At 51.5% G+C, this 25595-nt stretch overlaps 3 protein-coding genes across 11 annotated transcripts in view; 2 read left to right on the top strand and 1 right to left on the bottom strand.

The window, feature by feature from the left end:
• Window positions 1–7393, top strand: part of dennd4b (DENN/MADD domain containing 4B) — a 29066-nt gene extending 21673 nt beyond the window's left edge. For 3 of the 5 annotated variants that reach the window (XM_085175955.1, XM_085175958.1, XM_085175956.1), the window contains 10 exons: window positions 76–231; window positions 318–925; window positions 1063–1167; window positions 1267–1442; window positions 1574–1730; window positions 1807–2046; window positions 2372–2468; window positions 2551–2716; window positions 2854–2912; window positions 4963–7393. In XM_085175955.1, coding sequence (XP_085032081.1) covers window positions 76–231; window positions 318–925; window positions 1063–1167; window positions 1267–1442; window positions 1574–1730; window positions 1807–2046; window positions 2372–2468; window positions 2551–2716; window positions 2854–2912; window positions 4963–5108 — 1910 coding nt within the window. In that variant the 3' untranslated portion in view covers window positions 5109–7393. The remainder of the gene's footprint in view (window positions 1–75; window positions 232–317; window positions 926–1062; window positions 1168–1266; window positions 1443–1573; window positions 1731–1806; window positions 2047–2371; window positions 2469–2550; window positions 2717–2853; window positions 2913–4962) is intronic. The other 2 variants (XM_085175957.1, XM_085175959.1) reach the window with 1 other exon arrangement.
• aldh5a1 (aldehyde dehydrogenase 5 family, member A1 (succinate-semialdehyde dehydrogenase)) lies at window positions 6682–22187 on the bottom strand. Its single transcript, XM_085175973.1, has 11 exons — window positions 22099–22187; window positions 21504–21962; window positions 20418–20501; window positions 18686–18856; window positions 18430–18546; window positions 18187–18330; window positions 17910–18053; window positions 17683–17841; window positions 17054–17217; window positions 16901–16959; window positions 6682–16646 (listed from the first exon to the last, which is right to left on the bottom strand). The coding sequence occupies exons 2-11, from the start codon at window positions 21792–21794 to the stop codon at window positions 16435–16437; spliced, it is 1545 nt and encodes a 514-aa protein (XP_085032099.1). The 5' UTR covers window positions 21795–21962; window positions 22099–22187; the 3' UTR covers window positions 6682–16434.
• Window positions 8822–15895, top strand: kiaa0319 (KIAA0319 ortholog). Of its 5 annotated transcripts, none has more exons than XM_085175970.1 (15): window positions 8822–8894; window positions 9757–9813; window positions 10228–10874; window positions 10953–11040; window positions 11203–11301; window positions 11616–11744; window positions 11826–11985; window positions 12061–12209; window positions 12314–12465; window positions 12590–12972; window positions 13044–13180; window positions 13265–13387; window positions 14336–14426; window positions 14502–14593; window positions 15011–15895. In XM_085175970.1, exons 2-15 carry the CDS (start codon window positions 9771–9773, stop codon window positions 15166–15168), a joined length of 2451 nt encoding a protein of 816 aa, XP_085032096.1. In that variant the 5' UTR covers window positions 8822–8894; window positions 9757–9770; the 3' UTR covers window positions 15169–15895. The 5 variants fall into 5 exon arrangements, with proteins under 5 accessions (XP_085032096.1, XP_085032095.1, XP_085032094.1 ...); XM_085175969.1 differs by lacking the exon at window positions 8822–8894 and having other exon boundaries at window positions 9555–9813; window positions 11832–11985; window positions 12590–12728; window positions 12813–12972; XM_085175968.1 differs by lacking the exon at window positions 8822–8894 and having other exon boundaries at window positions 9555–9813; window positions 12590–12728; window positions 12813–12972.
• Window positions 22188–25595: the final 3408 nt, after the last annotated feature.

Here is a 25595-nt window from a genome sequence, read left to right as displayed (position 1 = left end):
CGGGGAACGTTGATGGCTGACCCCACCATTACACAGGAAGTAGCCCTGACCTTTCATTTAAATGTTTGGTTACAGAAACGGCGGCGGAGTTTGACCGAAGGCCCCGCCCCCACTCCTCTCTGATTCGTCAGTCCAGTTGGAGCGGTCTGAGCGAAAGCTCGAGTCACGAGTCTCTGACTGGCCCGCTGGTGAAGAGCAACAGTCTGAGCAGCATGAAGATGGCGAGCGACAGTAAGAGGCGGCCTGCTCGGCCTCACCGCGGCCTCCTCTTCCTCTGTGACATCATCGTCTCACTAATTCTCCTTTCTGCCCCACAGAGGTCAAACCGGGTAAGAAGTCCGTCCTCCGTGAGGCGGGGGCCAATGGCTGCGCAGACACCGTCTCCCGTAAACCCCCGCTGGGACGGCGGGACGCGTCCACGCCGCCTCCGGCGCCCTCTGGTGGAGTTCTGGTTCAGCGCAGTCAGGTCTGCCTCTCCAGCTTCTACAGAGAGTGCGTGGAGTCGGCCGACTCGGAGCTGGACTTCACGCCCGCTGACGCAGACAGACGGTCAGTTTCACCTGTCACATCGATTCTGGCCTCTGATTGGACGTTTCTTCACCCATGTGCGTGTTTGATCCTCAGACCTGACGTGCAGGGCTCGGCCGGCAGGAGCAAAGCTGTCGATGAGAACTACAACAACGTCTCCTCCCCGAGCCGAGGAGGACTGGCGGGCAAACTGCAGCAACTCCTCACGCCGACCAAACACCGAGCGTCCGTGCGACGAGCCGCCAGCGTGGGCGACCGGCGCCCGGGAGGAGGGGGAGGAGCGGGAGGAGGAGGAGTGATTGGACGGAGAGTGTCGGACCAGAGGCCGTCGAGGAAAGGTCAAGTGGCCGAAACGCTCCTGAAAGCAAAGGAGAAGCTGGTCAACGCCACATCAGAGGTAACGGCGTCTTCGCGTTTGCTCGTGCGCTCTGACTCTTTATGGAGAAAAGACTTTACTAGTGTCGGATCCATGTTGTTTTTGCTCCTCGCAGGTGTTAACAGAGTCTGTCACTAATCTACTTCCTGTCTTCTCAGAGCTCGCTGTCTGTAGGAAGCGACCTCGACTTGATGGATGTGCCGAGTCCGGCGTATCCTCTACGCCGGTCCTGGGACGCCAATCAGGAGGGGGCGGGAATAGAGGTAAATGGAGTGTTTTTAGGAACGCTGCAGCAACCGGTCCTGTTGGTTAACCTGAGCCCCTCCCCCCCCCCCCCCCCCCCCCCCCCCCCGTGTGTCCAGGTGTTGATGTCCAGCTGCTCGCTTTGTCGTAGCTGCAACTCGCTGGTTTACGACGAGGAGATCATGGCGGGCTGGACATCGGACGACTCCAACCTGAACTCCTCCTGTCCGTTCTGCGGCTCCTCCTTTGTTCCCTTCCTGAACGCCGAGATCTGCGACCTTGGACCCGTCAGCAGGTACGAGCACGGCTGGTTTAGCGTGTTGCTGCAGCGTAACCAGAGGTGTTCCTGCAGCTGGTGGTCAAACTCCAGAAGCATAGATCGTTTATGCCGCATTGACAGGAGCTGACGTTTCTTTGCCTTGTCAGTGCGGACCGCTGCAACTGGAACCTGGAGGACGAGGTGGAGAGCGCCGTGAGGCCCCCCAGTGGTCACGAGGCGTCCCTGCGACCCCAGTGTAACGGGCTGAGCGAGGACTCCAGCTCCGAGACCAGCAGCTACTCCGAGACCAGCAGGACCACCACGGTAATCCGCAAAGCCGTTTCTCTCACACATCATCCTCACCGGATATCTCGCTCACAGACTCCACCCCCTCCATCAGGGTTCGTCGGCGGGCGGAGTTCCCCAGGTGACCGTGGCCTACCTGAGCCCTCTGGTTCTGAGGAAGGAGCTGGAGAGTCTGCTGGAGAACGAAGGCGAGGCGGTGCTGGCCCAGCCTCAGTTCCTGGACAACCACTCCATCATCTTCTGGAACCTGGTGTGGTACTTCCAGCGCCTCGGCCTGCCCAGCAACCTGCTGCAGCTGGTCCGAGCCTCGCCGCTGGTCAGCCAGTTCTCACAGGTAACACAGTTAGGTGAAGTGATGGCAGCCAGGTGGGCGTGTCCAAGAGGAGAGAAAAACAAAAAGGGCAAAATGAGGTCGACTTTGGTGAATGTGGGGTCGGCTCGGTGCTGCGGGGATGTGCCGGCTGGGGTTCGATGTTGAATTTGAAGTTTGTCTGCATCAGACTGTACTGAGCTTCACAAAGACGCTAATCTGTAACACCCCAATAAAACCTCACGCCGCGGTGACCTCACAGCAGCCATGTTATCGGTCAGATGATGTCATTAAAAGGCTCCAACAGCACGCTGAAGCCTGGCTGACTCTCATCGTTTGTGTTTCCCAGTCGGAGAACTCGGCAGTGAGAGTGAGACTCCTGTGGGACACCCTGACCCCCGACACAGACCAGTGGCCCCCCCTCTACGTCCTCTGGAGGATCCACAGTGAGATGAACACACGTTTGTTGAGTTGTTGACTTTGTAACATTCAAGCATTTAAGCCGCCATCCTTCGTTCCTTCCAACAGGTGGCGTCCTGATGAGAAGCTACAGCTGGCGGAGGCACAACCACCCGTTCACCCTGTCCTTCCTGGAGGAGGTGCTGCGGTGGGTGGGCATGAATGAAGTGCACAAGGCCGTCACGCTCTTCCTGGACACGCTGGCCAAACAGCCGGGAACCCCCAGGATCCAGAGGTGAGCCGGCAGGCAGACGTTTGTGAAACGGAGACGACCTGAAAAACGTTCAGCTGAGGTTTTACTTTGATGCGGTGAGATGTGTCATTACCGCCGTCTGTTCGTGGAGTGAATTTTGTGTTTTCTGTGTCTGGCAGGAGTCTGTACAGAGAGTTCCTCTTCCTCACGCTGGCAGCTATGGGCAAAGATCACGTCGGTAAGACTCCACGCCACAGGCTAGCAGCTAGCATTGTTATTATTATGTTCTGCATTCGTGTTTGTGGGAGTTTCCTGTGAAGCTGATATCTGTAAATAAATTATGGACCAAAGGAAGAAATGTTTAGATTTTGGAGGTCAAAGGTCGAGGCTGTCCATCCGTCCATCCACTAATACATGCATCCACCCATCCATCACTAAATTGATGGTGCTAACTCTTCACCATTTAATCTCCTAACACGTCATCAGGAAGTGTAGCCTGGTTTCAGATGATCGCCACACAATCAATTCAATTTAACTTTATTTATACAGCGCCAAATCACAACAACAGTCGCCTCAAGGCGCTTCATGTTGTGCAGTAGATCGTACAATAATAGATACAGAGAAAAACCAACAAGAGTACAATAACCTCAGTTTGATCTGAATTAAGAAGCAGAAAGTTAGCGGCCATCCAGGTCTTTATGTCTTTAAGACATTCCTGCAGTTTAACTCATTGGTGTGTGTTATCTGGCTTCATGGACAGATAGAGCTGGGAAAGTCTGAGAAATCAGACAGAAACTCTGTGTAAGGCCCAGGTGGACGATAGATGATAACAAGTAAGACTGGTTTCTGAGTTTCACAGCTGGGGTGGACGAGGCTAAGCATCAGGCTTTCAAATGAATTAAGTCTGTCTGGGTCTTTGGTTGATTAATAGGCTGGTGTGAAAAATTGCTGCCACACCTCCCCCTTGGCCTGTGCTTCGAGATTTCTGGTAGTTAGAATGACTCGGGGGTGTTGATTCATTTAAACTAACATAATCATCCTGCTGCAACCAGGTTTCTGTAAGGCAGAGTAAATCGATTTGTTGATCAATTATTAAGTCATGTACTAACAGAGACTTGGAGGAGAGAGACCTAATATTTAATAATCCACATTTCACTGTTTTACTATTTGGTTCAGATGTGGATACTGTATTGTTCTTTCTTTGTGATTGTTTAAGTTGTTTGTTGCTGGTTTTTAGTTTGTTTTTTGTCTTTTTGGAAGCTGACACAGTCTCTATGGAGATGGGTTTTTGGGGGGGTAGCAGGAGGAGAGAAGCTGCAGAGAGACGTGTAAGACTGCAACTCTGCTTCCTGGTCCCAACTCTGGATAGTCATATTTTGGGGGGTTTAATAAATTTGTCCATATTTCTAGAAATGAGAGCTGCTCCATCCAAAGTGGGATGGATGCCGTCTCTCCTAACAAGACCAGGTTTCCTCCAGAAGGTTTGCCAATTATCTATGAAGCCCACATCGTTTCTGGGACACCACTCAGACAGCCAGCAATTTAAGGAGAACATGCGGCTAAACATGTCACTCCTGGTCTGATTGGGGAGGGGACCAGAGAAAACTACAGAGTCCCACATTGTTTTGGCAGAGTTGCACACCGATTCAATATTGATTTTAACTGCTATCATTGGGCTAGCTTAGCATTAGCATTTTTGCTAACTTCTCTGATGTGCTTCCTAGAGTAAAGGGAAGTGAGTCCCTACTGTTTCCTGTAGTGGTAGGCTTAGCATTGGGCTAGCTTAGCATTAGCATTTTTGCTAACTTTTCTGACATGTTTTGTGAAGTCAAAGGAAGTGACTTGCACTTGTTTTCCCTAGTGTTTGGTGATGTTTTCTTAGGTTTTCCCACTGGTTTCCCCTAGTGTTATGGTATGGGACACATGTGTTACACGTGTCCTGTGGAAGGTAAAGAGAGGGTATCAGGGAGTAAGAGCCGTGAGGCCCTGCAGGGCCTAAAGATCGCTCCTGCTCAGGTCCATCCTCCTGTCGTGTCACTCTGCAGTATGACTGCAGAGCTGCTCACGGCACCGTCAGCAGACATGTTGGTGCTGACGTGTGGAGACTGCTCCCAGCACAACAGAGTAACTGGTCAAACAGTGTTAAATCAGAGGAAGCACGCGACTTTGACGGCTGTTCCTTTACATTGGTGTGGTCTGTAGTTCAATCACAGACTCGCAGATTTTAACCTTCATCATCTTTGAGGTCAGCTGTTCGATGGTAACTCCTCCTCCTCTCTCTCTTACAGCGGCGTTCGATAAGAAGTACAAGGCGGCGTACTCTCGGCTCAGCGGTACTCTGGGTCGGGAGGAGCTGCGGAAGAAGCGAGCACAGCCTCCCAGCCCGAAGGCCATCGACTGCAGACGCAGCTTCCACCCGCCTCTCGAATGCTGAAACGGGTCCTGGTGACTTCCCCCGCGCTCGTTCATCCCTGTGAGGGGAAAACGGCGAGCCTTCGGATCCCCGCTGCCTTCACCTGCTCGTGTTCTTCACCTCTCTGCTGCCTCCAGGTGGAGGTCGGAGTGCCGCACTCCTTCCTGTCCTGTCCTTCTTTTGCCTCGTCGGTGTGAATCCAGACGCTCTACGGCTCCATCAACGATCCTGAAAGTAGATCCGGCAGCAGGAGACAAAGGGACGCACTTCTCTCAGCAGCATTCTGAGCCGTGATTGGTGCAGCGTCGAAGGCAAGGGCTCGTTAGAAGCTCGGGCTGGGCTGATTTAAAGATGCACTGCATGGTCACGGGCGAGCCTCACAGTTTGTTTTTAAAGCGTGGTCGAGAACTTTCAGACGTTTTTTATTAGTGTTTTTGAACGACTCATTGTGCTGGGAGTCGGCCCGTCACAATGAAGCTGCAGTTTGAGTCTTTCCATGTGACCACAGAGGCCAAGGTTAGGACCTCTCAGATCCTCCAGTCACCGCTGGATTCCCTCTGCAGCTTTGTGGTGCTGGTGCACGTCAGCGAAGCCGACCCGGAGAAGCACGACTGAAGCAGGTGACCTGACACGAAGCGGAGTGAAAGTCTCGGAGAGCGAGTTAGCAAGTACAACAGCGGTCACCTGTAAAACCGACCGGCGACAAAGATCACGATCATAACAAGTAGAATAACCTCCCACGCACACGGCTGTAATCCTCTCATCCACCGCCCGCTGCCTGACCTTCACGATGAAGCTTGAACTATTTCCTGCTAAAATCCAGATGGCAGTGCAGGAAGTTCCCCTCATCATCTGTGTTTGGACCTGGAGACTCACCTGGAGGCCCGACGCACTCATTCAGGAAGTGCTGTGTGATGTGAAATCTGTATTATAACAAAGTGTAGATATTTATGGCTCTAATAAAGCAGAGGGTGTAATGAACAGGTTGTTTCAGCAGCAGAATGCAGAGCAGAGCTTTTTGATGGAGCTCAGCAACTCAGCGTTAAGGCTGAAGAGGAAAGAGGAGGGATGCACGCTGTCGTGTGTTGATGCTCGAAAGCTTCGCTGGTTTCAGCTCAGAGCGTCTGGTTTGGGACAAGCGAGGTCAGAGGAAATAAACGATCCAATTTACAGACAAGTTCCCCTTGAAGGCATCGCCTTCTCCTTCCTGTCCGCCCTGCGAGCACCAGCAGCTACCCTAGACAGCTCAGGCCTGACCGAGGAATCCGCAGATCCAGACGATTTTAATCCTGAATCGCTCCGTCACGTCTCTGAGGGTCTTCAAGTTGTACCAGGAGCATTTAGCCTGCATGGGGTCTTTTATTTTGAAATGTGGCTTGTTTCTGACTTCCTGTTCTCTGCTCTGAGTAGCTTGGTGTGGTTTCTGTCAAAAATAGCACCCCTGCTTATTTTGAGCAGCAGGAGTCAGGAGTGCAGCATCACTGTGCCCACGGCATTCTGGGTAACACACCTGACCTGATCTGAGAGCTCATTGGTTGTTCAGATAAGCAGTGGGTGGAGCCTCTGCAGATATTTTATTAGTTTTTTTTAAATATTAAAAAACAAAAAACTTCATATTTCCTTTTGAGGCCACGATCGCTGCACGGCTGTTTTTGTTGGGTCGTGTGTGATTGTCCTGAACCAGATGCTCAGCAGCGCTATGGAGCATGCTCAGTTTGTGACCTGACGCCCGTTCACGTCTGGTCTGTCAGCTGACCCACAAAGCTAACAGTTTGCTCTGGGGCGTCTCAGCAGCAGCAGGAATCAAACCGGCGACTTCTCACTGATATTTCCAGCTTCATATTTTTAGTGTCGTGGAGCAGCTTTGCATGATTCACAGTTCAAAATAATCCTCCTGTGTCAGGGCTCAGCCCCTCAATCACCCTCTGCTTTGGCTACTGTCTCTTAAGATGCCAGCTTTCCTCTGATTGGACAGCTTGCAGAAGCATGCGGGGGGCAGATGGCTGAATAAATGTGAGTGTTTGGTTTGGGGGGGGCACTGTAACGTGTTATGAGACTAAAGCACGCTCACGCTGACCTGGCTCCTGCTGCAGCCGAGCGCCCGGAGCCTGGCGTGAACTTCAAACTGTGGTTAAACTCGTTTGAGTCTTTAACCAACCAGCTGACCGCCTGTGGTTAGAGCTCAGGCGGGCGTATTTAAACTGATATTGTGTTTGCTGTTGTAATTTATAAATGCTCGTGATTTCAGTTGTAAATGTTTTTTAAGAAAACAAATAAAAGTGAGCAGAGTTTGCAAATACATTAAATTTATGGATTGATGATTATTTTGGTGTGATATTTCACAGCTGGATGCGGCTGCTGCACTTCGTTGTGAAACTTCCACGTTAGCATTTTAGCGAATCTCTGGTTATATCCCAATTCAGGGTCTGCAGCCTTAAAGGCCGCATTTTAAGGCCAATTACGTCACAGCGGCGCGACGAAGGCTGTCCCAATTCGAAGGCTGCTCGAAATGCGGCCCTCAAATGCGTCCTTCATTTCCCTGAATTTTAAGGACGTGGCGGTGTAGACTTCGTGGCCCAACATATCCCAGAATGCATGGCGGTGGGTGTGGATAATTTTGCCCAAAAAAAAACGGCGGATGAGGGGCGCCGAAGAGTAAACTTTAAGTACTGAATATTATGTCACTTATTTATGTGCAAATGTTTACTAACGAAGAACATTAAAACATTCCTGTTGGCCACATGTCGGCAAAGTTATGTGACATTAGTGACGTTTGTACTAACTTGGTTTTAAAGCCTTTACTTTAAAATATACGCCGTTCAATAGCTGAGCTTAATCAGAGAATGATCAGAGCTCATGTAGAAACAAACAAAGCTGTATGAAACGTTTCCAGCTGTTCGTGTCATGGTTGCTAGGCAACCTGGGCAGCGCGACGGAGGCTAGACCTTCCCATTTCACAAGCCTCGCACTTCCGGCCTTAGCGGTCTTTGAGTACGCGGCCCTTGTGGACCGTTAAGGCTGCAGACCCTGAATTGGGATACAGCCTCTCTTTGAACTGGAGCTCCGACTTCCGTAACCTCACAGCATCGTCACATGACGTTATTAAAAATAGTCAAAAGCTCAGACGCCCAGTTCAGGTGAAGCTAGCAGATGGAGCTGCCGCCTGTCAGTCAAAGAGGCCACGCCCCAAATGCTAACTTTGAGCCTTAACACAATTTAAGAATAGAACAGAATAGAATTTATTTTATTTTTATTGTCATTTTGCTCCACGCCAACTGTGCAGGAATAAATAACACACAGGAGAGAAAATAAAGGCACACAATGGAGGGCAAAGAGCAAATTAATGCAGTTCATTTAATCCGCAACGGAACTCGCACATTATTCCCGACAAAATAAAAGCATAGTTGGGTTTTGAAATTTCCAGTAAAGGACAAAACTTTTCAAACAAAGATAAATGTGTTAAAATTGCGTTACATGAAGCAGATATCCATTAAAAAACGTCCAGTGTATGCTCGCTCCCTGTTCATTTCCCCTGACATGGTGCTGATATAACGGTTTCATTTCAAACACTAGGATTTGTAGGCTTTATTTTGAAAGGTGTGACCGGATGTGTATGCGTGTGATTTTCTCGGACTGTACGGCGCTCGTGCTTTCTCAGCATCGCAGTGTGAGCAGGTAAATCTTTGTGGTTGAACCCCCACCGCTGAGTCCAGTATGAGGCCCGCGGGGCTGACGGGGTCCGCCCGGGAGGAGCACTGAGGAGCCGAGAGGCCTGCTGGGAGGCCCGGAGCGCCGGCAGGAGTCAGGTGCGTTACATCCAGGTTAATAATAACCCGCGCGCCGTTTGCGGGTTCCATAATAAAAACCCGCAAACGGCGCGAGAACGGTGTAATCGGTGAAACGCGCGAACACTGTGACGTCTTTTGTCTTGGAGCGGTAACATGTTAAAAACAGCGACCTGCGACGGCAGGTGTTGGATTCTCATCGTACTCTGCGCTGTTAGCCTTCATCATGCAGAACTACATTTAAAAATCTGCAAAATTAAAGATTTTTATTCAGCAGAAAAAAAAAATCAGATGACTAACGTGAATTCCGTTTTCTTTCACTACGTGCTGCGATTCGGCTCGTTTATAAGTGGTGGTGCTTTTTTCCTGCCTCTTCCTGTTTATCAGGTTTCCCTCAAACGGCCTCACAGTTTGATTTTTTAGCGCAAGGTTTCGGGTTTACTGGACTAAACCTATGCCGAATTAAAGAATGACTCATTTGGGCCCTTCAATTTTTATGAATAAAGCTTAATCTTTTATGAATATTTACTTATAAATAATGAAACATAAACTAGTAATTTTCTGAATGGTACCCTGAGGAGCGTGGAACAGCCAGAGCGATGCCTGCGATGTGATTTTTGCGCTTTTAGCTCCTGATAAACAAGCACGTGTTTGCTTCATGGGGAGATTTTTTTAATATCAAATGAGGTGTTGTGGCCTCGCGGGGCCGAAACTGCGTTTGTTTTCAGTGACAGCGTGGCTGCTTCGTGCTGCTGGGCGGGGCTCCCAGGTGGCGCTGTCCACCGTGACGGTGCTGAAACCGTGCAGGGAGGACCACGTCACTGCTGTCAGGTGTGTGAGGAGCAGCGAAGATTTTTTAACCTGCTGTGATCGATCGATAGGGGCTGACGGACCAACCATGTGGGAAAACATGCTTCTGCTACTGATCCACGCGGTGGAAGGTAAAACCATTTAGAAACCTGCAAATGTGGACGTGTCAAAAATGTCAGCATGGTTTTTAAACGGTAACTGTAACGGAATACAGTTACTCATCACCAACACTGTGTTTAACTTTAATTCATTTATTTAAAGTGAAATTTTGAACGTGCCAGCCTGTACTCTTATTCTGGTGATGGAGGAAAACTAAAGGATCAATTATAAGTGTGCAGCAAAGACACAAAGAGAAGGGCAGCAGGCTCCGTGGTGTTTCCCCTCAGACCATCAGCTGACTTCTTCTTAATCTGTGAGGGCGGAGCATCATTTATGAATGATTTATGAATGATGAACTGCAGGCGAGCGGACGCCTGCAGTTCATCAGGAAAAATGTGAAGCCGTCTCTCTTCGCACGCATCTTATTAAACCTGTTTCTCTTGCAGCTGCAGTGGCATCTCAGTGCTGGCAGGGGGCGACCTTCTCCGAGGCCGTGGTGTCTCCCGTGGTCGAGAGCAGCGGTATTCTGCGGGTGCCCAGTGTGTCGTCCCTGCCGCAGTGCGTGGCGGCGTGCTGCGACCTGCCCGGCTACGACCTGGCGTGGCTGTTCGAGGGCCGCTGCTACGTGCTGAGCTGCCAGCAGAGGGAGAACTGCCAGCCCCGGCAGACGCCCGGCGCCGACTCGTTCCTCGCCTTCCTGCGACGCCCGTCCCCGCAGACGCTGGTGCTTCAGTCCCTGGTGAGGGGGGAGCCGTACGGCGGGCGCTGGAGGCCCCTCTCACGCTCGTCTGAGGCGCCCGGCGACTTGGAGGCCCTGAAAGATCTCTCCCTGTTCGACACGCCACATCGAGGCTTCCCGGACCCCGGGATGCTGGATGTCGAGTACTCAGAGGACAGCCAGGAGGAGAGGGGTGGAGCCAGCCCAGAACAGGAGACCAATCAGCCACCTTTGAAAGGGGGGGGCAGCTTCAATCAATCAGAGGCTGAGGAAGGTCCAGAGAGGGGGCCGACAGAGAGCAGCGCGGCCCCGGACGTGCGCCAGGGAGAGGAGGGTGGGGCCAAGAGACCGACGGAGGTGGCGCCACAGGAATCAGTGAGTTCAGGGCGTGAGCTCATATGATAACTGTCTCCATGGAGACCAGTCTGCAGCCTGTCATTGTTCTCCCTACAGACGCAGAGCAGCTCCACCTCTCCACCCCTGAGACCCGAGACCAGCTCAGAGCCAGCCCACACCCCCAGCAGCCCCACAGCAAACCCAGGTAAGCACCTCCGTCAGGTCAGGTCAGCACACCTCCGTCAGGTCAGCACACCTCCGTCAGGTCGCAGCTTCACTCCAGTTCAGATAAACTTTAGCAAACGTGTCTGAAGAGCCTCAGAGGTCCTGTCCCTCTGACCAGCAGTAACTTGTCCTCCACATGCAGCTCGACCCCTGCTGGTGTCTCTTGGAAACCCCGTAGAAGCGACCACAGTGAAACCCGCCACTCCAGCTGCTCCTGAACCTACCAGCAGACCCACGTCAGGTGAGTTTATGACTAAAAAATGTTTGTTTAGATCAACATTTGATCTTTTTTAATGTTTTTATTGAGTTCATGTCAGCCAGAGGAGTCGCCCCCTGCTGGTCACTGTAGATAGTTCACGTTAAACCAGAGACTGTCGCGGGGCGTTACTGCCCAGGAGAAACTTTGTGGTGGGTGGAGGTGACTCATTTTAATAAGTGGGTGGTGTTCACCTGAGACAGTGTGAAGGTCAAAGTTCAGTTTAGAGACAAACAGGTGAGTCCAGGTGAGGAAGCAGGTAAATGAAAGGAAGAATTTCACCTTCATTTCTCGCACAGATGCTGTGAAGCTGCTTCAGTCTGCAGCCGGAACTCCACCTTCCACCACCCACCTGACTGTGACCTCTGACCTTACCCCAACCTTGTCAGCAGCCAGCTTTAACGCTACGACGGCGACTGAGTCAGCAGGTAAGCTCAACGGGTTTAATGCTTTCTGTGGCTTCACGCCGACTTCACGCCGTCTCTTTAAACCTCCTCTCACTTTTCCAGCTTCAGCGTTGGTGTCACAGGTGGGAGGGTCAAACCGCGGTCCGGTGGCCGTCGTGGGCCCCGACAGGAGCCTGTCTCTCCCGGTGAGCCGCTTGCTGCTCAACGGCAGCGGCAGCAGTGACGACAGCGGCATCGTCAGCTACCGCTGGGAGGCGGTCAGGTAAGTCTGGAGCCTTTTTTCATGTTTCTGTGACTGAAAGATCAAATTTGTTCGGTCGGGTTTCGTGTTTTCCAGCGGGCCTCCCGGGCTGAGGCTGGACGACGCAGATCAGCCCGTCGCCACGGCCTCAGGGGTTCGGGCGGGGCGCTACACCTTCAGACTGACCGTCGCTGACCAGGAGGGGGCGACAGACAGCGCCTCGCTGACCGTCAAAGTCCCAGAAGGTGAGCGACTCGGTGTTATTCATGGAAGGCGGAGCTCTTCCTGTCAGACTCGTTTAAATCACAAACGTGCTGATCTGAGGTCGTCTGCTTCCTCCAAACTCCAGCCAGTAGCTTTCTACCGGTCGCCCACGCCAGCGGCAGCCACTCGCTCACTCTGCCCAACAACTCTCTGGTCCTCAGAGGTTCGGTGACCAACGCCGATCAGACCGCGGTCCACTTCCTGTGGACCCGAGACAGCCAGAGTCCTGCTGCCGGGGTGAGTTCGGACCGGCGCCGTGACGGTTTACGTGAGAATGAGTGTGACGCTTAAATCAGTGACGGCTGATCGACCTCACACTGTGTGTGTGTGACGAGTGACCTTTGACCTTTGCTGGTTCCAGGACGTACTGTACGGCTCGGATACTCAGCCCTCGCTCTACCTCGCCAACCTGGTCGAAGGCACCTACCTGTTCCAGCTGAAGGTGACCAACGCGCAGGGCCGCTCCGGCTCCGCCACGGCCACTGTGGAGGTGCGACCAGGTGAGGCTGGAAGCTCGCCGTTCGTCCCGTTTTGTGTTACGCGGGCTTGTGCCGACATAGATGTGTTGTCCCACGTGTCTGCAGAGCCCGGCGGCGGCGAGCAGGTGGAGCTGGAGATGCTGGTGTCGGTGTCTCAGGTGAGCGTGGCTCAGAGAGACACGGTGGTCCGACAGCTCGCCGCTCTGATCCACGTCCTTGACAGCGACCTCCACGTGCGAGCGCTGCAGGGACACTCCCACATCAGGTACCTGCACGCACCGCGGCATTGCCACTCCACGTGCCGGCTCGCCATAACCTGTGATTCTCTGCTCGCAGCACCGTGTTGCGGTTCTCCGTGCACGGCGCCTCGGGGCCCCTCTCTGCCTCCCGATTGGTCGGCGTGCTGCGCAGCCAGCTGCTCTTCGAGAAAAGCGACTACCTGCTGTTCAGAGTCCTGAGGGTGGACACCGTCTGTGAGTCCAGCCGGGGCGCGCCTCACCTGTGACACCTGAAAGGGGCGGGGTTTGTCTGGGTTTAACACGCCGTTTTTCCCTCAGTGTGTCTGCTCAGCTGTTCGGGGCGGGGTCAGTGCGATCCAATCACCAAGCAGTGTGCCTGCGACCCCTTCTGGACTGAGAACCTGATTCGTCGTTACCTTGGCGACGGAGAGAGCAACTGCGGTAAAGTGTGATCTATGGTCGTCAGTCACGGCAGCAGGTCGCAAACGTTTACATCCTCACATGACAGAAAACTTTGTTTACATTACAAACTCGTTCACAGTGAATCCTTCAGTCTTTGTTTAACTTTTGTAACAAAAATGTAACAAAAATGTAACAAAAATGTAACAAATTTGTAACGTTCGTCCCTCAAACATGGAAACAAAGTTCAGTCTTAAAGTCCAGAAACTTGTGTACGGAGATGAAACATCATTTAGTGAGAGTTTAATACTTTTCTGTCTTACTGGCTGCAGAGCTGTGGCGGGGCGTGGCCTGTGATGCGGCTGCGGGGCAGACGCACCTGAGCACCCAATCAACCAATCGCGCCTCGCTGGCTTCAAACAGAGAGAACTGGGTCCTGTTGTTGTTGTAGCTGAAACGCTGCAGCTGCGTGTGAGTCGACAGCTGCACAGCGGTGCTGAAACCCGGGACTGGGGCGTGACAGACCCGCCCACGTGTTCACGACACTATTGCGGCTGTCGACTTACACGCAGCTGCAGCTTTGCAGCAGATGCGCATATTATTAATGTAACTGCAGCGAATTTGTTTGTTCCGCTGTGAAAGTGATTCTGATGCGTGCGCCACACCCTGTGTTAGTGTCGTCACTGATTCATCACCTTTATTTATAAAACAACCACAGCTGAGTGCTGAACACTGGAACTATATAATAAAATAAGATAAACAGCAGCAGCGTGATCAGAGAATAATGCAGGAAACAGATTTGATGGTAAACGGGTCTCTGAGGTCACGGAGGGAGAGAGAGCGCTTTTTATTCAAACTAACATTGATTTGATTAAAGCCTCCAAACGAGCAGTGAAGCCTGTGCGCACCTGTAAACGCACCTGTAAACGCACCTGTACGCATCACAGCAAACAGTCAGGTGACGTTCCACACGTTGTGCTCCTCTGACAGAGTGGAGGGTCCTGTACGTCATCCTGACCAGCTTCGTGCTCGTCGTGCTCATCCTGTCGCTCGGCTGGACGTTCATCTGCTGCTGTAAGAGGTGAGGACGCCGCTGCAGGTGATAGACTGATCCCAGGTGTGTTTCTGTGTGTGAGCTGGTCTCTGCTGCTTCCAGGAGACGACAGACCAAAGCGAGGAAGAAAACCAAATACACCATCTTGGACAACATGGACGAGCAGGAGAGGGTGGAGCTCCGCCCCAAATTCAGTGAGTCACATTGCCATGGTCGGGCTGCGGCGGCGTTCTTGTGGGTTCATGAAGTCGTTTCACTGCGGCTCAGTTAGTCGTCACCTTGGAGGCGGTCCTGCGGGGTCGCTGATTCACTCTGCAGCTGTCACGTGACCAGGGTGTGGTTCATCGCCGTTGTCCTTTCCCAGGTGATCCATGCGTTCTCCCACCTTGGGTCATGTGACTGAGCTCAGCGACCCCCGGGGCCTCAGGTAAGAGCGGAGTCGTCTTCATGAACCAAAACGAAGCCGCTTCCTGACTGTGCCCACGTTCCTGGGAACGTCCCGCCGTTCTTTAGAGCAGACGTTTCCCCGGAGCGGCAGGAGGTCGTCCTCCATCTTTATTCAATAACTGAGACTCAAAGCGGTGACCCCCGCTGACCTTTCCCCTGTGCAGGTATCAAGCACCGCAGCACGGAGCACAACTCCAGCCTCATGATGTCCGAGTCGGAGCTGGACAGCGACCAGGACACCATCTTCAGCCGCGACCGGCCGGTCCGCAGCAGGAACCGCATCAGCACCGCGGCCGCCCGCAACGGCGACGCCTTCGGATGACGGGGCGGCCGACCTCTCGCAGACGCAGGATGGTGCATTCTGGGACGTGTATGAGGGACCACATTACCCAGAATTCCAGAGAATGCTAACATGTCCCATTTCTAAGGACGCGAGGAACGTGAGACCTGAAGGACGGACGCGCGTCTGCTCGGACAGATAAGAGCGAGAGGGCGGGACACGTCAGGCATCGCATCACACCACCGCCATGTGCCCGATTCACAGCTGTGAGCTCGTTAGCTAACAGAGCGCTCACCAGGAAACACGGAGAGTCAGCTGACGACGGCGTCCGGGAAAGAAAACACGGTCGTGGTTCGTTTGAGCCCGGGTTACAGACGCCGTCCGCCAGGTTCAACTTCAACAACGTTTGTTGGCTAACGAGAAGCAGCGTGTGAATCTGTGACGAAGGACGTGACCTCCGACATGAAAACACCAACACAACTCGAAGTAACACAAACTCGTCTTTAATGTGGTCAGAATACAAAATACACACGTGAACTTTGACCCCATCAGCTACAGTTACAGAGACAAACATCAGGTATTAAACTGCTACGAGAACGTTTCACATGTAGACGAGCCGACAGGTTTGCACCCGTTCATGTTTCCATGGCTCGACGCGGCGCCCGGCTGTCGCTCTGTCGGCGCGTCGCTCATCACGTGCACAATTAGGAATGAATCAAGTTTCACGATTCAGGAGGATTCGTGCTGGAAGCTTTATGGACGCTCGCTGCGGCTGAAGAAAATAATGTTTAAAACAAGTTTCATCACATTTATTCATTTTCAATGGTCCAATGTGGCGGTTTGTTAGCCCCTCCCCTTCAGTTTACAATCCCTTAACACTGATAGCAAAACCAGCCAATCACAGCAGACAGGGCAGATAAACAGACTGAGTAGCGCCTCCTACTGGTGAGTTTAGGCGGTTCAGATAAGTTTAAACACCCGTGTGGCGAGCGACTGGTTCGTGTGCTGCAGGGAGGCCGGCGCTCTGACGGCGAGGCTGAATTACTTCGTAATGGTGAACTTTTGTGCTTTTCACGTAACTTTGTATCGTGTTTAGTTTGGTGGGCGGGACCATCGTGTAATATGACAAGCATAAGCAGCCAATCAGAAGCGAGGAGCGACAGCTGATTCACAGTCCTGGTTGGACGTTTTCGATCCTGCATGAATTCAAACGTTATTGAAGGAGTTATCACGTGTTAATAAAAGAATCCGACGCCTCCACTGAGTCGCAGCTTTCGTCCCGCCTCCTCTTCCTCCTCCTCTTCCTCCTCACGGTTTGAGGCCTCCAAAGCACACGTACTTCACTTCCAGGTACTCGTCGACGCCGTACTTGGAGCCCTCGCGGCCCAAGCCGGATTCCTTCACCCCACCAAACGTGGCCTCTGCCGTGGACACCAGCCCCTCATTGACGCCGACCATCCCCACCTCCAACGCCTCCGCCACCCGCCAGATCTGACTCACATCCTGTGAGTAGAAGTAACCTGAGAACAAAGGAGGAGGTTAGAACTACGAGGCACCGCCACGTGAACCTTTCTTCTCCAGGGTCAGACGTTAAAGTCGGCCACGCTGGAACCGAGATGAGACGTCGCTAAACTGATTCCCTGTCACATTTCCTCGTTTGTCCATACGGGGGCGGGAAAAAAGCATAATGAGGCTAATTTACAGCTCTGGTAATGCACGAACAGCGATCTGCAGGCTAGGAACCAATCGGCTGCATGCACGCAGGTGCACTCACCTGCCAGGCCGACGCTGGTCGCGTTAGCAATAGCCAGAGCCTCCTCCTCCGTGTTAAACCTGCAGATCAGACACAGGCGAGCTCAGACGGCGTCACAACAAACAAGAATCTGCGTCTAGCCGGGATTAAACCCGATCATCTGTCTGGACTCGCCTGATGACGGGCACGAGCGGCCCAAAGGTTTCCTCCTTCGTGCACAGCATGTCGGCGGTGACGTCGGCCAGCAGAGTCGGCTCCATGAAGGAGCCATCGAGGCGCTTCCCGCCTTTTACCACCTTCGCCCCGCGGGACACGGCGTCCGAAATCTGATGTAGCACCTGGGGGGCAGAGACGGCGTTCAGCGGCGTGCTGGTGCGGTCTTTAAACAAACTTCAGTCATTTATCGTCGGCAGTAATGTGTCATGTAAGTAATATATCCTTAGTTTCTTATTATATTGTTTTATGTACTTTAATAATGAAGGTTTGTAGACGAGGCCACAGACTGAAACAGGAAGTGTGGAGCTGCACAGCAGAATAAAACAGGAAGTGTGGAGCTGCACAGCAGGTTAATAAAACAGGAAGCCCGACAGAAAAGAGGAACTATGAGCAATGTTTGTATTGAAGCTGTGACGTGTAAAGTACCAGAATAACACCTGTATGAGACACAGGTGTTATTCTAATGTTAGAGATCCTGTAACTGGCGTCTGGGCTGTGCTGCTCTCTGATTGGATAAAATAAATAAATGTTGTAACACTGAGTCGTTTCCTCTGTTCTGTCACGGGGACGAAAGAAACGGTGTTTACCTTCTCTGCGGCGCGGGCGTTGATGAGCGGCCCCTGCGTGGTGTCGGGCTCCGAGCCGTGACCCAGACGCAGCTCGGCATCCATCGCTCGCCCCAACTTTTCCACGAAGCGGTCGTAGACGGCGCTCTGGACCAGAAACCGGTTCGAGCACACGCACGTCTGCAGGAAGAAGAAGCGTCAGTGTGCACAATGGTGGCGTTCACCTGGTCAGCAGGAGATACCCTCACCTGGCCTGAGTTCCTGAACTTGGATGCCATGGCTCCGCCCACCGCTTTGTCAAGGTCTGCGCTGTCAAACACAATGAAGGGGGCGTGGCCACCCAGTTCCATAGATGCCTTCTTCACGGTGTCAGCGGCCATTTTCAGCAACACCTGCAACCGAAGTTTTATTTAAAGAAGAGTTTCTGCTTTTTATGTGGATCTTACCCGCAGCCAGCAGGCGGCGCTGCAGGCGGCGCCGCAGGCGGCGCTGCAGGCGGCGCTGCAGGCGGCGCTGCACTCTGACCTTCCCGGTCGCCGTGGATCCAGTGAAGGAGATTTTCGCCACCAGAGGGTCGGTGCAGAGGACCTGCCCGACCGAGGGCGTCGACTCTCTGGAGCACGGAACCACATTGACCACGCCTGCCGGGATGCCCGCCTGCTCCGCCAGCTGAGGGGGGAAAAAAACACGCCAAAACACAGGAAGTGACTCAACAATGTGTGTCCCACGAGGAAACAAAGTGCCGACCCCGATGTTTGACGTACTCACCTCTGCCAGAGCGAGAGCCGACAGCGGCGTGTCCTCAGCTGGTTTAACCACCACCGTGCAGCCAGCAGCCAGCGCAGCGCCCACCTTCCTGGTGATCATGGCGCTGGGGAAGTTCCACTGGAAACGACCAAAAGCAAATTCTTTGCAGGACGTCATGTGATGCATTCATTAGGGGCGGGCTTTGATTATCGATTTATCGATTAAAATTTATTCTAGCTTGGACAACGTGATATCAATTCATTAACGAGCTGCTCACCGGTGTGATGATGGAGGCCACGCCCACCGGCTGCTTCAGGAGGAGGAGCTTTCTGTCTTTGACTGGAGATGGCACGATGTCACCGTAAACTCGCCGCGCCTCCTCAGAAAACCACTCGAGGAAGGAGGCGGAGTACGAGATCTCCCCGAGAGACTCGCGCATCGGTTTACCCTGCAACACGCACACGCAGACGCAGAGACACGCACGCAGACGCACACGCAGAGACGCAGAAACATGCACGCAGAGACATGTAGAGACACGCACGCAGAGACGCAGAGACACGCACGCACGCAGAGAGACACGCAGAGACATGCAGAGAGACACGCACGCAGAGACGCACAGAGACACGCAGAGAGACACGCACAGAGACACGCAGAGAGACACGCACGCAGAGAGACACGCACGCAGAGACGCACAGAGACACGCAGAGAGACACGCACAGACACGCAGAGAGACACGCACGCAGAGAGACACGCACGCAGAGAGACACGCACGCAGAGACGCACAGAGACACGCACAGAGACACGCACGCAGAGACGCACAGAGACACGCACGCAGAGAGACACGCACGCAGAGAGACACGCACGCAGAGAGACACGCACGCAGAGAGACACGCACGCAGAGACGCACAGAGACACGCACGCAGAGAGACACGCACGCAGAGAGACACGCACGCAGAGACGCACAGAGACACGCACAGAGACACGCACGCACAGAGACACGCACGCAGAGAGACACGCACGCAGAGACGCACAGAGACACGCACAGAGACACGCACGCACAGAGACACGCACGCAGAGAGACACGCACGCAGAGAGACACACACGCAGAGAGACACGCACGCAGAGACGCACAGAGACACGCACGCAGAGAGACACGCACGCAGAGAGACACGCACGCAGAGACGCACGCACGCAGAGACGCACGCACGCAGAGACGCACAGAGACACGCAAGCAGAGACGCACGCACGCAGAGACGCACAGAGACACGCAAGCAGAGAGACACGCATGCACAGAGACACGCACGCAGAGAGACACGCACGCAGAGACGCACAGAGACACGCACGCACAGAGACACGCACGCAGAGAGACACGCACGCAGAGACGCACAGAGACACGCACGCACAGAGACACGCACGCACAGAGACACGCACGCACAGAGACACGCACGCAGAGAGACACGCACGCAGAGACGCACGCACGCAGAGACGCACGCACGCAGAGACGCACGCACGCAGAGACGCACAGAGACACGCAAGCAGAGACGCACGCACGCAGAGACGCACAGAGACACGCAAGCAGAGACGCACAGAGACACGCACAGAGACACGCAAGCAGAGACGCACAGAGACACGCACAGAGACACGCACGCAGAGAGACACGCACGCAGAGACGCACAGAGACACGCACGCAGAGAGACACGCACGCACGCAGAGAGACACGCACGCAGAGACGCACAGAGACACGCACGCAGAGACACGCACGCACGCAGAGAGACACGCACGCAAAGACACGCACGCACGCAGAGAGACACGCAGAGACACACGCAGAGAGACACGCAGAGACGCAGCAGGATGAAGATGAGTGTTTGTTACAATAAACTTTTACAAAAACTTCTTGAGGTTTTCTCATTTCGTAAAACAAACATTTTAAAGTATTTATTTGAAAAGTACTGCAGTACAAGTACTCACTGGTTGCTGACATGTACTGCATGTTCAGGTGTCATACTCACACATTCAAACGTGATCAGCTGGGCGAGCTCATCTTTGTGCAGCGTCATCAGCTCGAACCATTTCCTTAGCAGGACGCTCCTCTCCTGCAGGACGACCAATCAGAGCACAGCACGGGTCACCTGCACGCCTCCATCGTCACATTTAACCGTTCGCACCTGTCCCCGCCAACATGCTTCACTCACGTTGATGGAGACTCGGAGAGAGAACTTTAGTTTCATCAACAATACACAAACAATTCTCTCATTTACAAAAATCTATAAACTTCAGAGAAAATACTGTGAAAAAGTTTAACGTGAAGGACCAGAGGACACATCCGGTCCTGAGTTTAACTGCATCAAACACCTGCTGTCCACCAAACTCCGTTCAAACACGTCGTACTGGTAGTGTGTGCTGTTAGCGGGGAACTGCGTCTCCTTACTGCAGCCTTTGTTTTGTGACTGTTTCAGGGACGCTGCTCATCTCGGCTCACATGTCTGCGAGTCTTCACCTTTGATCACTTTGATCTGGTTTGCGCACATCCGCTCCGAGTGGCGCAGCAGCAGGAAGACACTTGTTAAAGTTTGGGTTTAGTCTAAAAACGGATTTCTGTGAATTATGAGTTAACCGAATAAACATTTCCAAACATTTAATGTTTACAAAGCTGTTTGACGCCATACTCAGTCAATATTTATCATTTAAGGTAAATTTATAGTTTTAGTGGACTACGGAGGGCGGAGAAGGCCATGAGAGAAAGTTTTGGATTTGTGTGAAAATCCCTAAATCAGGTGGTTTCTGTGTTAGCCGTAATAAAGTCTGACGTGTGTGTATAACATCATTGAGATAAACTCCGTCAGTCAATATCAATCATGTGCGTAAGAGTTGCAGGCTTTGAGTTGACTACGGAGGGCAGGAAGTCCAATTTAAAGAGTGAAACCTGCACATATCGTAGTATCCGGTGAATTTTATGACATCCGAATAAATGTCTGGCTTCTGTCAGTCGGGAAGATGCCAGCGTTGGGTTGTTTCGTTTAACTTTCAGGGCGGAAATGGGACATTAATTTTAAATAGTCGGTTTTTAAAGTGGAGTTCTGTGAGAGCGAGCCTACCTTGGCCGTGTACTGCTTCCAGGAGTGAAACGCTTTGTACGCAGCGTCCACCGCCTGCTTGGCCTCCGCGGGGCCGCAGTCCGACACCCGGGCTATCTCCTGTCCGGTGGCCGGATCTAGGACGGGGAACACCGAGGCAGCGGAGATCCAGCGGCCGTCCACGTAGCCCTGCGTCCGGAGGAGCGGAGCGGAGACATCCAGGCTGTAGCTTCTGTGCATGGCGGCGGGCAGGCCGGGGAGGAGCTGCCGGAGGAAGCAGCGGGTCTTCAGCACGCAGACAGGAGCGGACATACCGGGGGGTGTGCAGCCGGGGAGCCGGACTCGGTGCTGGATGTTTGATCCGTTCGTTCGCACAGGTCCGCAGCTGGAGCCTCGTGCGGCTTTCCGTCGGTTTCAACCGGCGCGACAGTCACGTGACTCCGTTCAAACGCAGCGAGCCTTCCGCCCGGAGCGCCCTGTCTGTGCCGGGGACAAGTTTGTTTTTAGAGGCGGGAGAAACACACATACCCACACCAGTACATCATCATCATCATCATCATCGTAACATGATCAGAAGAACAGAATAAAGGTGAAAAAGAGTGAAGCTCAGTGTTACCAGCAGCTCTGAGGTTCTGCTGATGATATTCTCTCTCCAGCCTCCATCAGGATCTCCCACAGTGCTCTAATGAAGCCGAGCCAAGGCCCAGTTCAGCTGGCACAGTCTGAGAGGAGGCTCATCCACACTCCGAACCCACGGTGAAGGTGTGCAGGTGTGTCAGGGACCCGTGGGAGGACAGGATGGTCTCCTCCCAGTCCAGATACACCTGCGCCCTGCAGCTGTAGGAACTGGGATGCTGATGCTTTTGATCATGTGATGTTGTAGGAACAGGTGTTGTGCCAAAGTAGTTACCCCCGTCAAAAATAGTTTCCCATTCACGGGAGCGCGCAAAGTAGGAGGAGCCACTTGCCCTACTTGTCACTGATGTGCAGTCGACGCAATAAAGAGTAAAAGCTGGAAAACAGCAGACTCGATGAGTTTAATATTAGCTTCGTGACATTGTAATGTGCCTTAAACTGTGCACTGAAATAAGCTGCTGGGAATACTTTGTCTAGAAAAAGACTCTGATACGATAAAACTGTAAAACCAGACGCGATCATGGAAACACGTCGCTCTCCAGTGAATTTACTCTGTTTACACTTTGTAGCGAAGCGATCACGAAGGAGTTTGTTTGCAAAATAAGTCACAGTATAACCAATAAGTGCAGAAACTTTGGAGACGATTTCTTCTTCACAGCAAAAGTTATGGAGGATACAGATTTTATCAGGCTGTGTGGCATCGGCTGCCAAAATTATTGTGTAATTATCTTATATTCCTTTTCCTGTCATTAACATTTATTACAACACAACATTTCCAATATTCTCGTATATGTATGTATTACGGTTGCACAGACTGCAACTCACAAATAACTGCACTAACTACTATGCCAAACTACAACTTGGTCTATGGCAGGGGTGTCCAAACTCCGGCCCGCGGGCCAACTGCGGCCCGCGATCCATTTTTAATTGGCCCGCAAGTAACTTTATAAATAGAATCGAATATGGCTGCACTTCAACTTTTGCTTGAGTGTATTGCACTTCTTAGTTTTAACACCAGGGGGAGCTACTGTTGATCGAGGCAGTTGCTCCACCAAAAAGGACAATCACAGAAGAAATTTAGCCCAAGTTACTAAACATGGCAGAACCAAAGAAGCGAAAGGTAGAAAGTGAGTGCAGAAAATTTCAGACATGGTCGGAGAGTGAATATTTCTTCAAAGAATTCAAGGGGACGTGTGTCTGTTTGATCTGCACTGAAATTATGGCAGTTATGAAAGAGTATAATGTACGACGTCATTATGAAACCAAACATCAGGCCTGCTACACTGGTGCTGAGCGAGAGCAGAAATTAAAGCAAAGGGTAGCTCTCCTGCGGGGTCAGCAACAGTAATTTGTCCAGGAAAAGGCTCCAATAGCCAGCTATGAGGTCGCCCAACTCATTGCAAGACATGGCGAGCCTTTTTCAGATGGAGACCTCATAAAACACGGCCTCGTTAAAGTCACCGAAATAATGCGCCCGTCAACAACGTCAGCGTGTCCAGAAATCCAGTTGTTGAAGACTTGTCAGCCAACATTAAACTGCAACTGTCTGATAAAGCTGTGCTTTTGATCTTTACTCCATCGCATGCGATGAGAGCACTGATGCCACAGACGCCGCACAGCTGCTATTTTTTTGCGGGGAGTGGACGAGAGCACGAGCACTTTAGGTGAGTAAAAAATATATTCCACAGTACCCGTGTGTTAATGTGCAGCTACACATGCTTCAAATATCAATAATGCGCATCAGTTCTGTCACTACCCTGCTTTTGCACACCACTTTCTTATCTGCGTTTTTCTTGTTAACACACAGAACACACCGCTGTGCACTGCCCACGCACACGCAAAGTCAGCTGATCTCATCTGATGCAGATTTGCTCCTTGATCAAGTGACATTTGATTTTTGCCACAAGTGGCGATCAGCACCGCGGCTGGATGTCCCGATTTACATACCCAGCGCAGCTGATACTCACCAGAATAATTTACTAAAATTATATGCACTCCTGTTATTAAGTCCAGTTCAGTCTGTTAATGTTGATAATCGTTTCAAACGAACGTTAATAGTGTTGCTGAGCCTAATAACTTAAATAACAAACTTGAAATGTACCCGTCCCATCTTCATTGTTTTTTCTCTGTGCTGTAAATCTTCTGTCTAAGAAGAAATCTGAGGCTGTTCTGAGAATGAGCTACCAAAGCTTTTTCTGAATAAATCAATAAAGATCCATTTATGGAAAGCTGGGATGAAGGCAGCTTTGTCTTTAATTATATTCAACAATATAATATATTCGACCACTTTTAAGTGATTTTTCTAACTTTAATACACTAAAGTTAAGGTTATATACCTAATTTCTAGTAAGTGACCCAGCCCCTCCTATATTTTTATGTATGTGGCCCTCAGTGAAAAAAGTTTGGACACCCCTGGTCTATGGCATCAATTAGTGCACAAATATACAAAAACCATCAAGTTCCAGTCAAAATACATCAAAATCATTCAAGCTGCGGTCAACAGAAAGTTCTGCCTCATGCTCACCTTTCTGCTCATCAACATCAGGTGCTGTGAACGAGTGCAACCACATTTATCATCTACCACAGCCATGAGACACGCCCCACACCCGTGCACCAATACAGTGAGTCCATTTAAACCACTTAGTCAAAAAAGGAACAACTCATATGGCTCCTACAACTACTGAACATTATTCTCCCCGTGCGATATTTTCTAATGTAAAAACATCTCATACAGACATCAGCTCCTCAAATAAACACTGAAACATGGGGAGACTTCTCTTTAAAGGCAACATTAACCCACAATATCAGAAGAACACAAACATTTAAACCTGTTGCTGCTAGTTTTTAATTGTGAGCACCAATTTTTAATTTTTTTTTTTTGATTGACATCATACTTGTAATTGTCATAATAAACACAAAAATAACAACAAAGAGTTTAATAAAGGGTCAAAATAAATTTGAACAGTTATCCTTACCTTGTTGATTCCAAACACCTTGTTTAGTTTCTCCGAGTGGATCAAGACACAGCGACTTCTGTTCTTGTGGGTAAATGACCGACAGTAACATTATGTGGAGGATTACATGTTGTAACAGTTGCTATTGTAATGCAGTGTATGACCACATGGCGGCGCCTCCTGTCTCATGACTGGTGTGTCACCCCCTTTTTGTTCTTCTTCGCACTCCTCCTGTAATGGATGCTCCCCTGTGTACGCGGACTAGTGTGCTCTTTAGTAATGTGTGGTAGAGGCAGCACTTTTATTTTTGATATTGTAAATAAATTAGTACTTTTTAGAAAGTCAGAAGCTGTAGCTCATTCGCTATCCACCTGCACACCTCCGCAGCTGGCTTCATCTCCACCGCACGTTACAATGTAATAATTCAAGACTTAAGATTATCTGCATGCCATGCATTTGTCTATAAAACTGATTTGATGAATATTGTAAATGCAATTATTCTTTTACCACTAATGTCCAGTGA

The sequence above is a fragment of the Neolamprologus multifasciatus genome, chromosome 11, assembly GCF_963576455.1.
Source record: "Neolamprologus multifasciatus chromosome 11, fNeoMul1.2, whole genome shotgun sequence".
Classification (NCBI taxonomy): Eukaryota; Metazoa; Chordata; class Actinopteri; order Cichliformes; family Cichlidae; genus Neolamprologus; species Neolamprologus multifasciatus.
The sequence above is the reverse complement of the archived record's forward strand: the minus strand, read 5'-3'. Positions and strand labels throughout refer to the sequence as shown.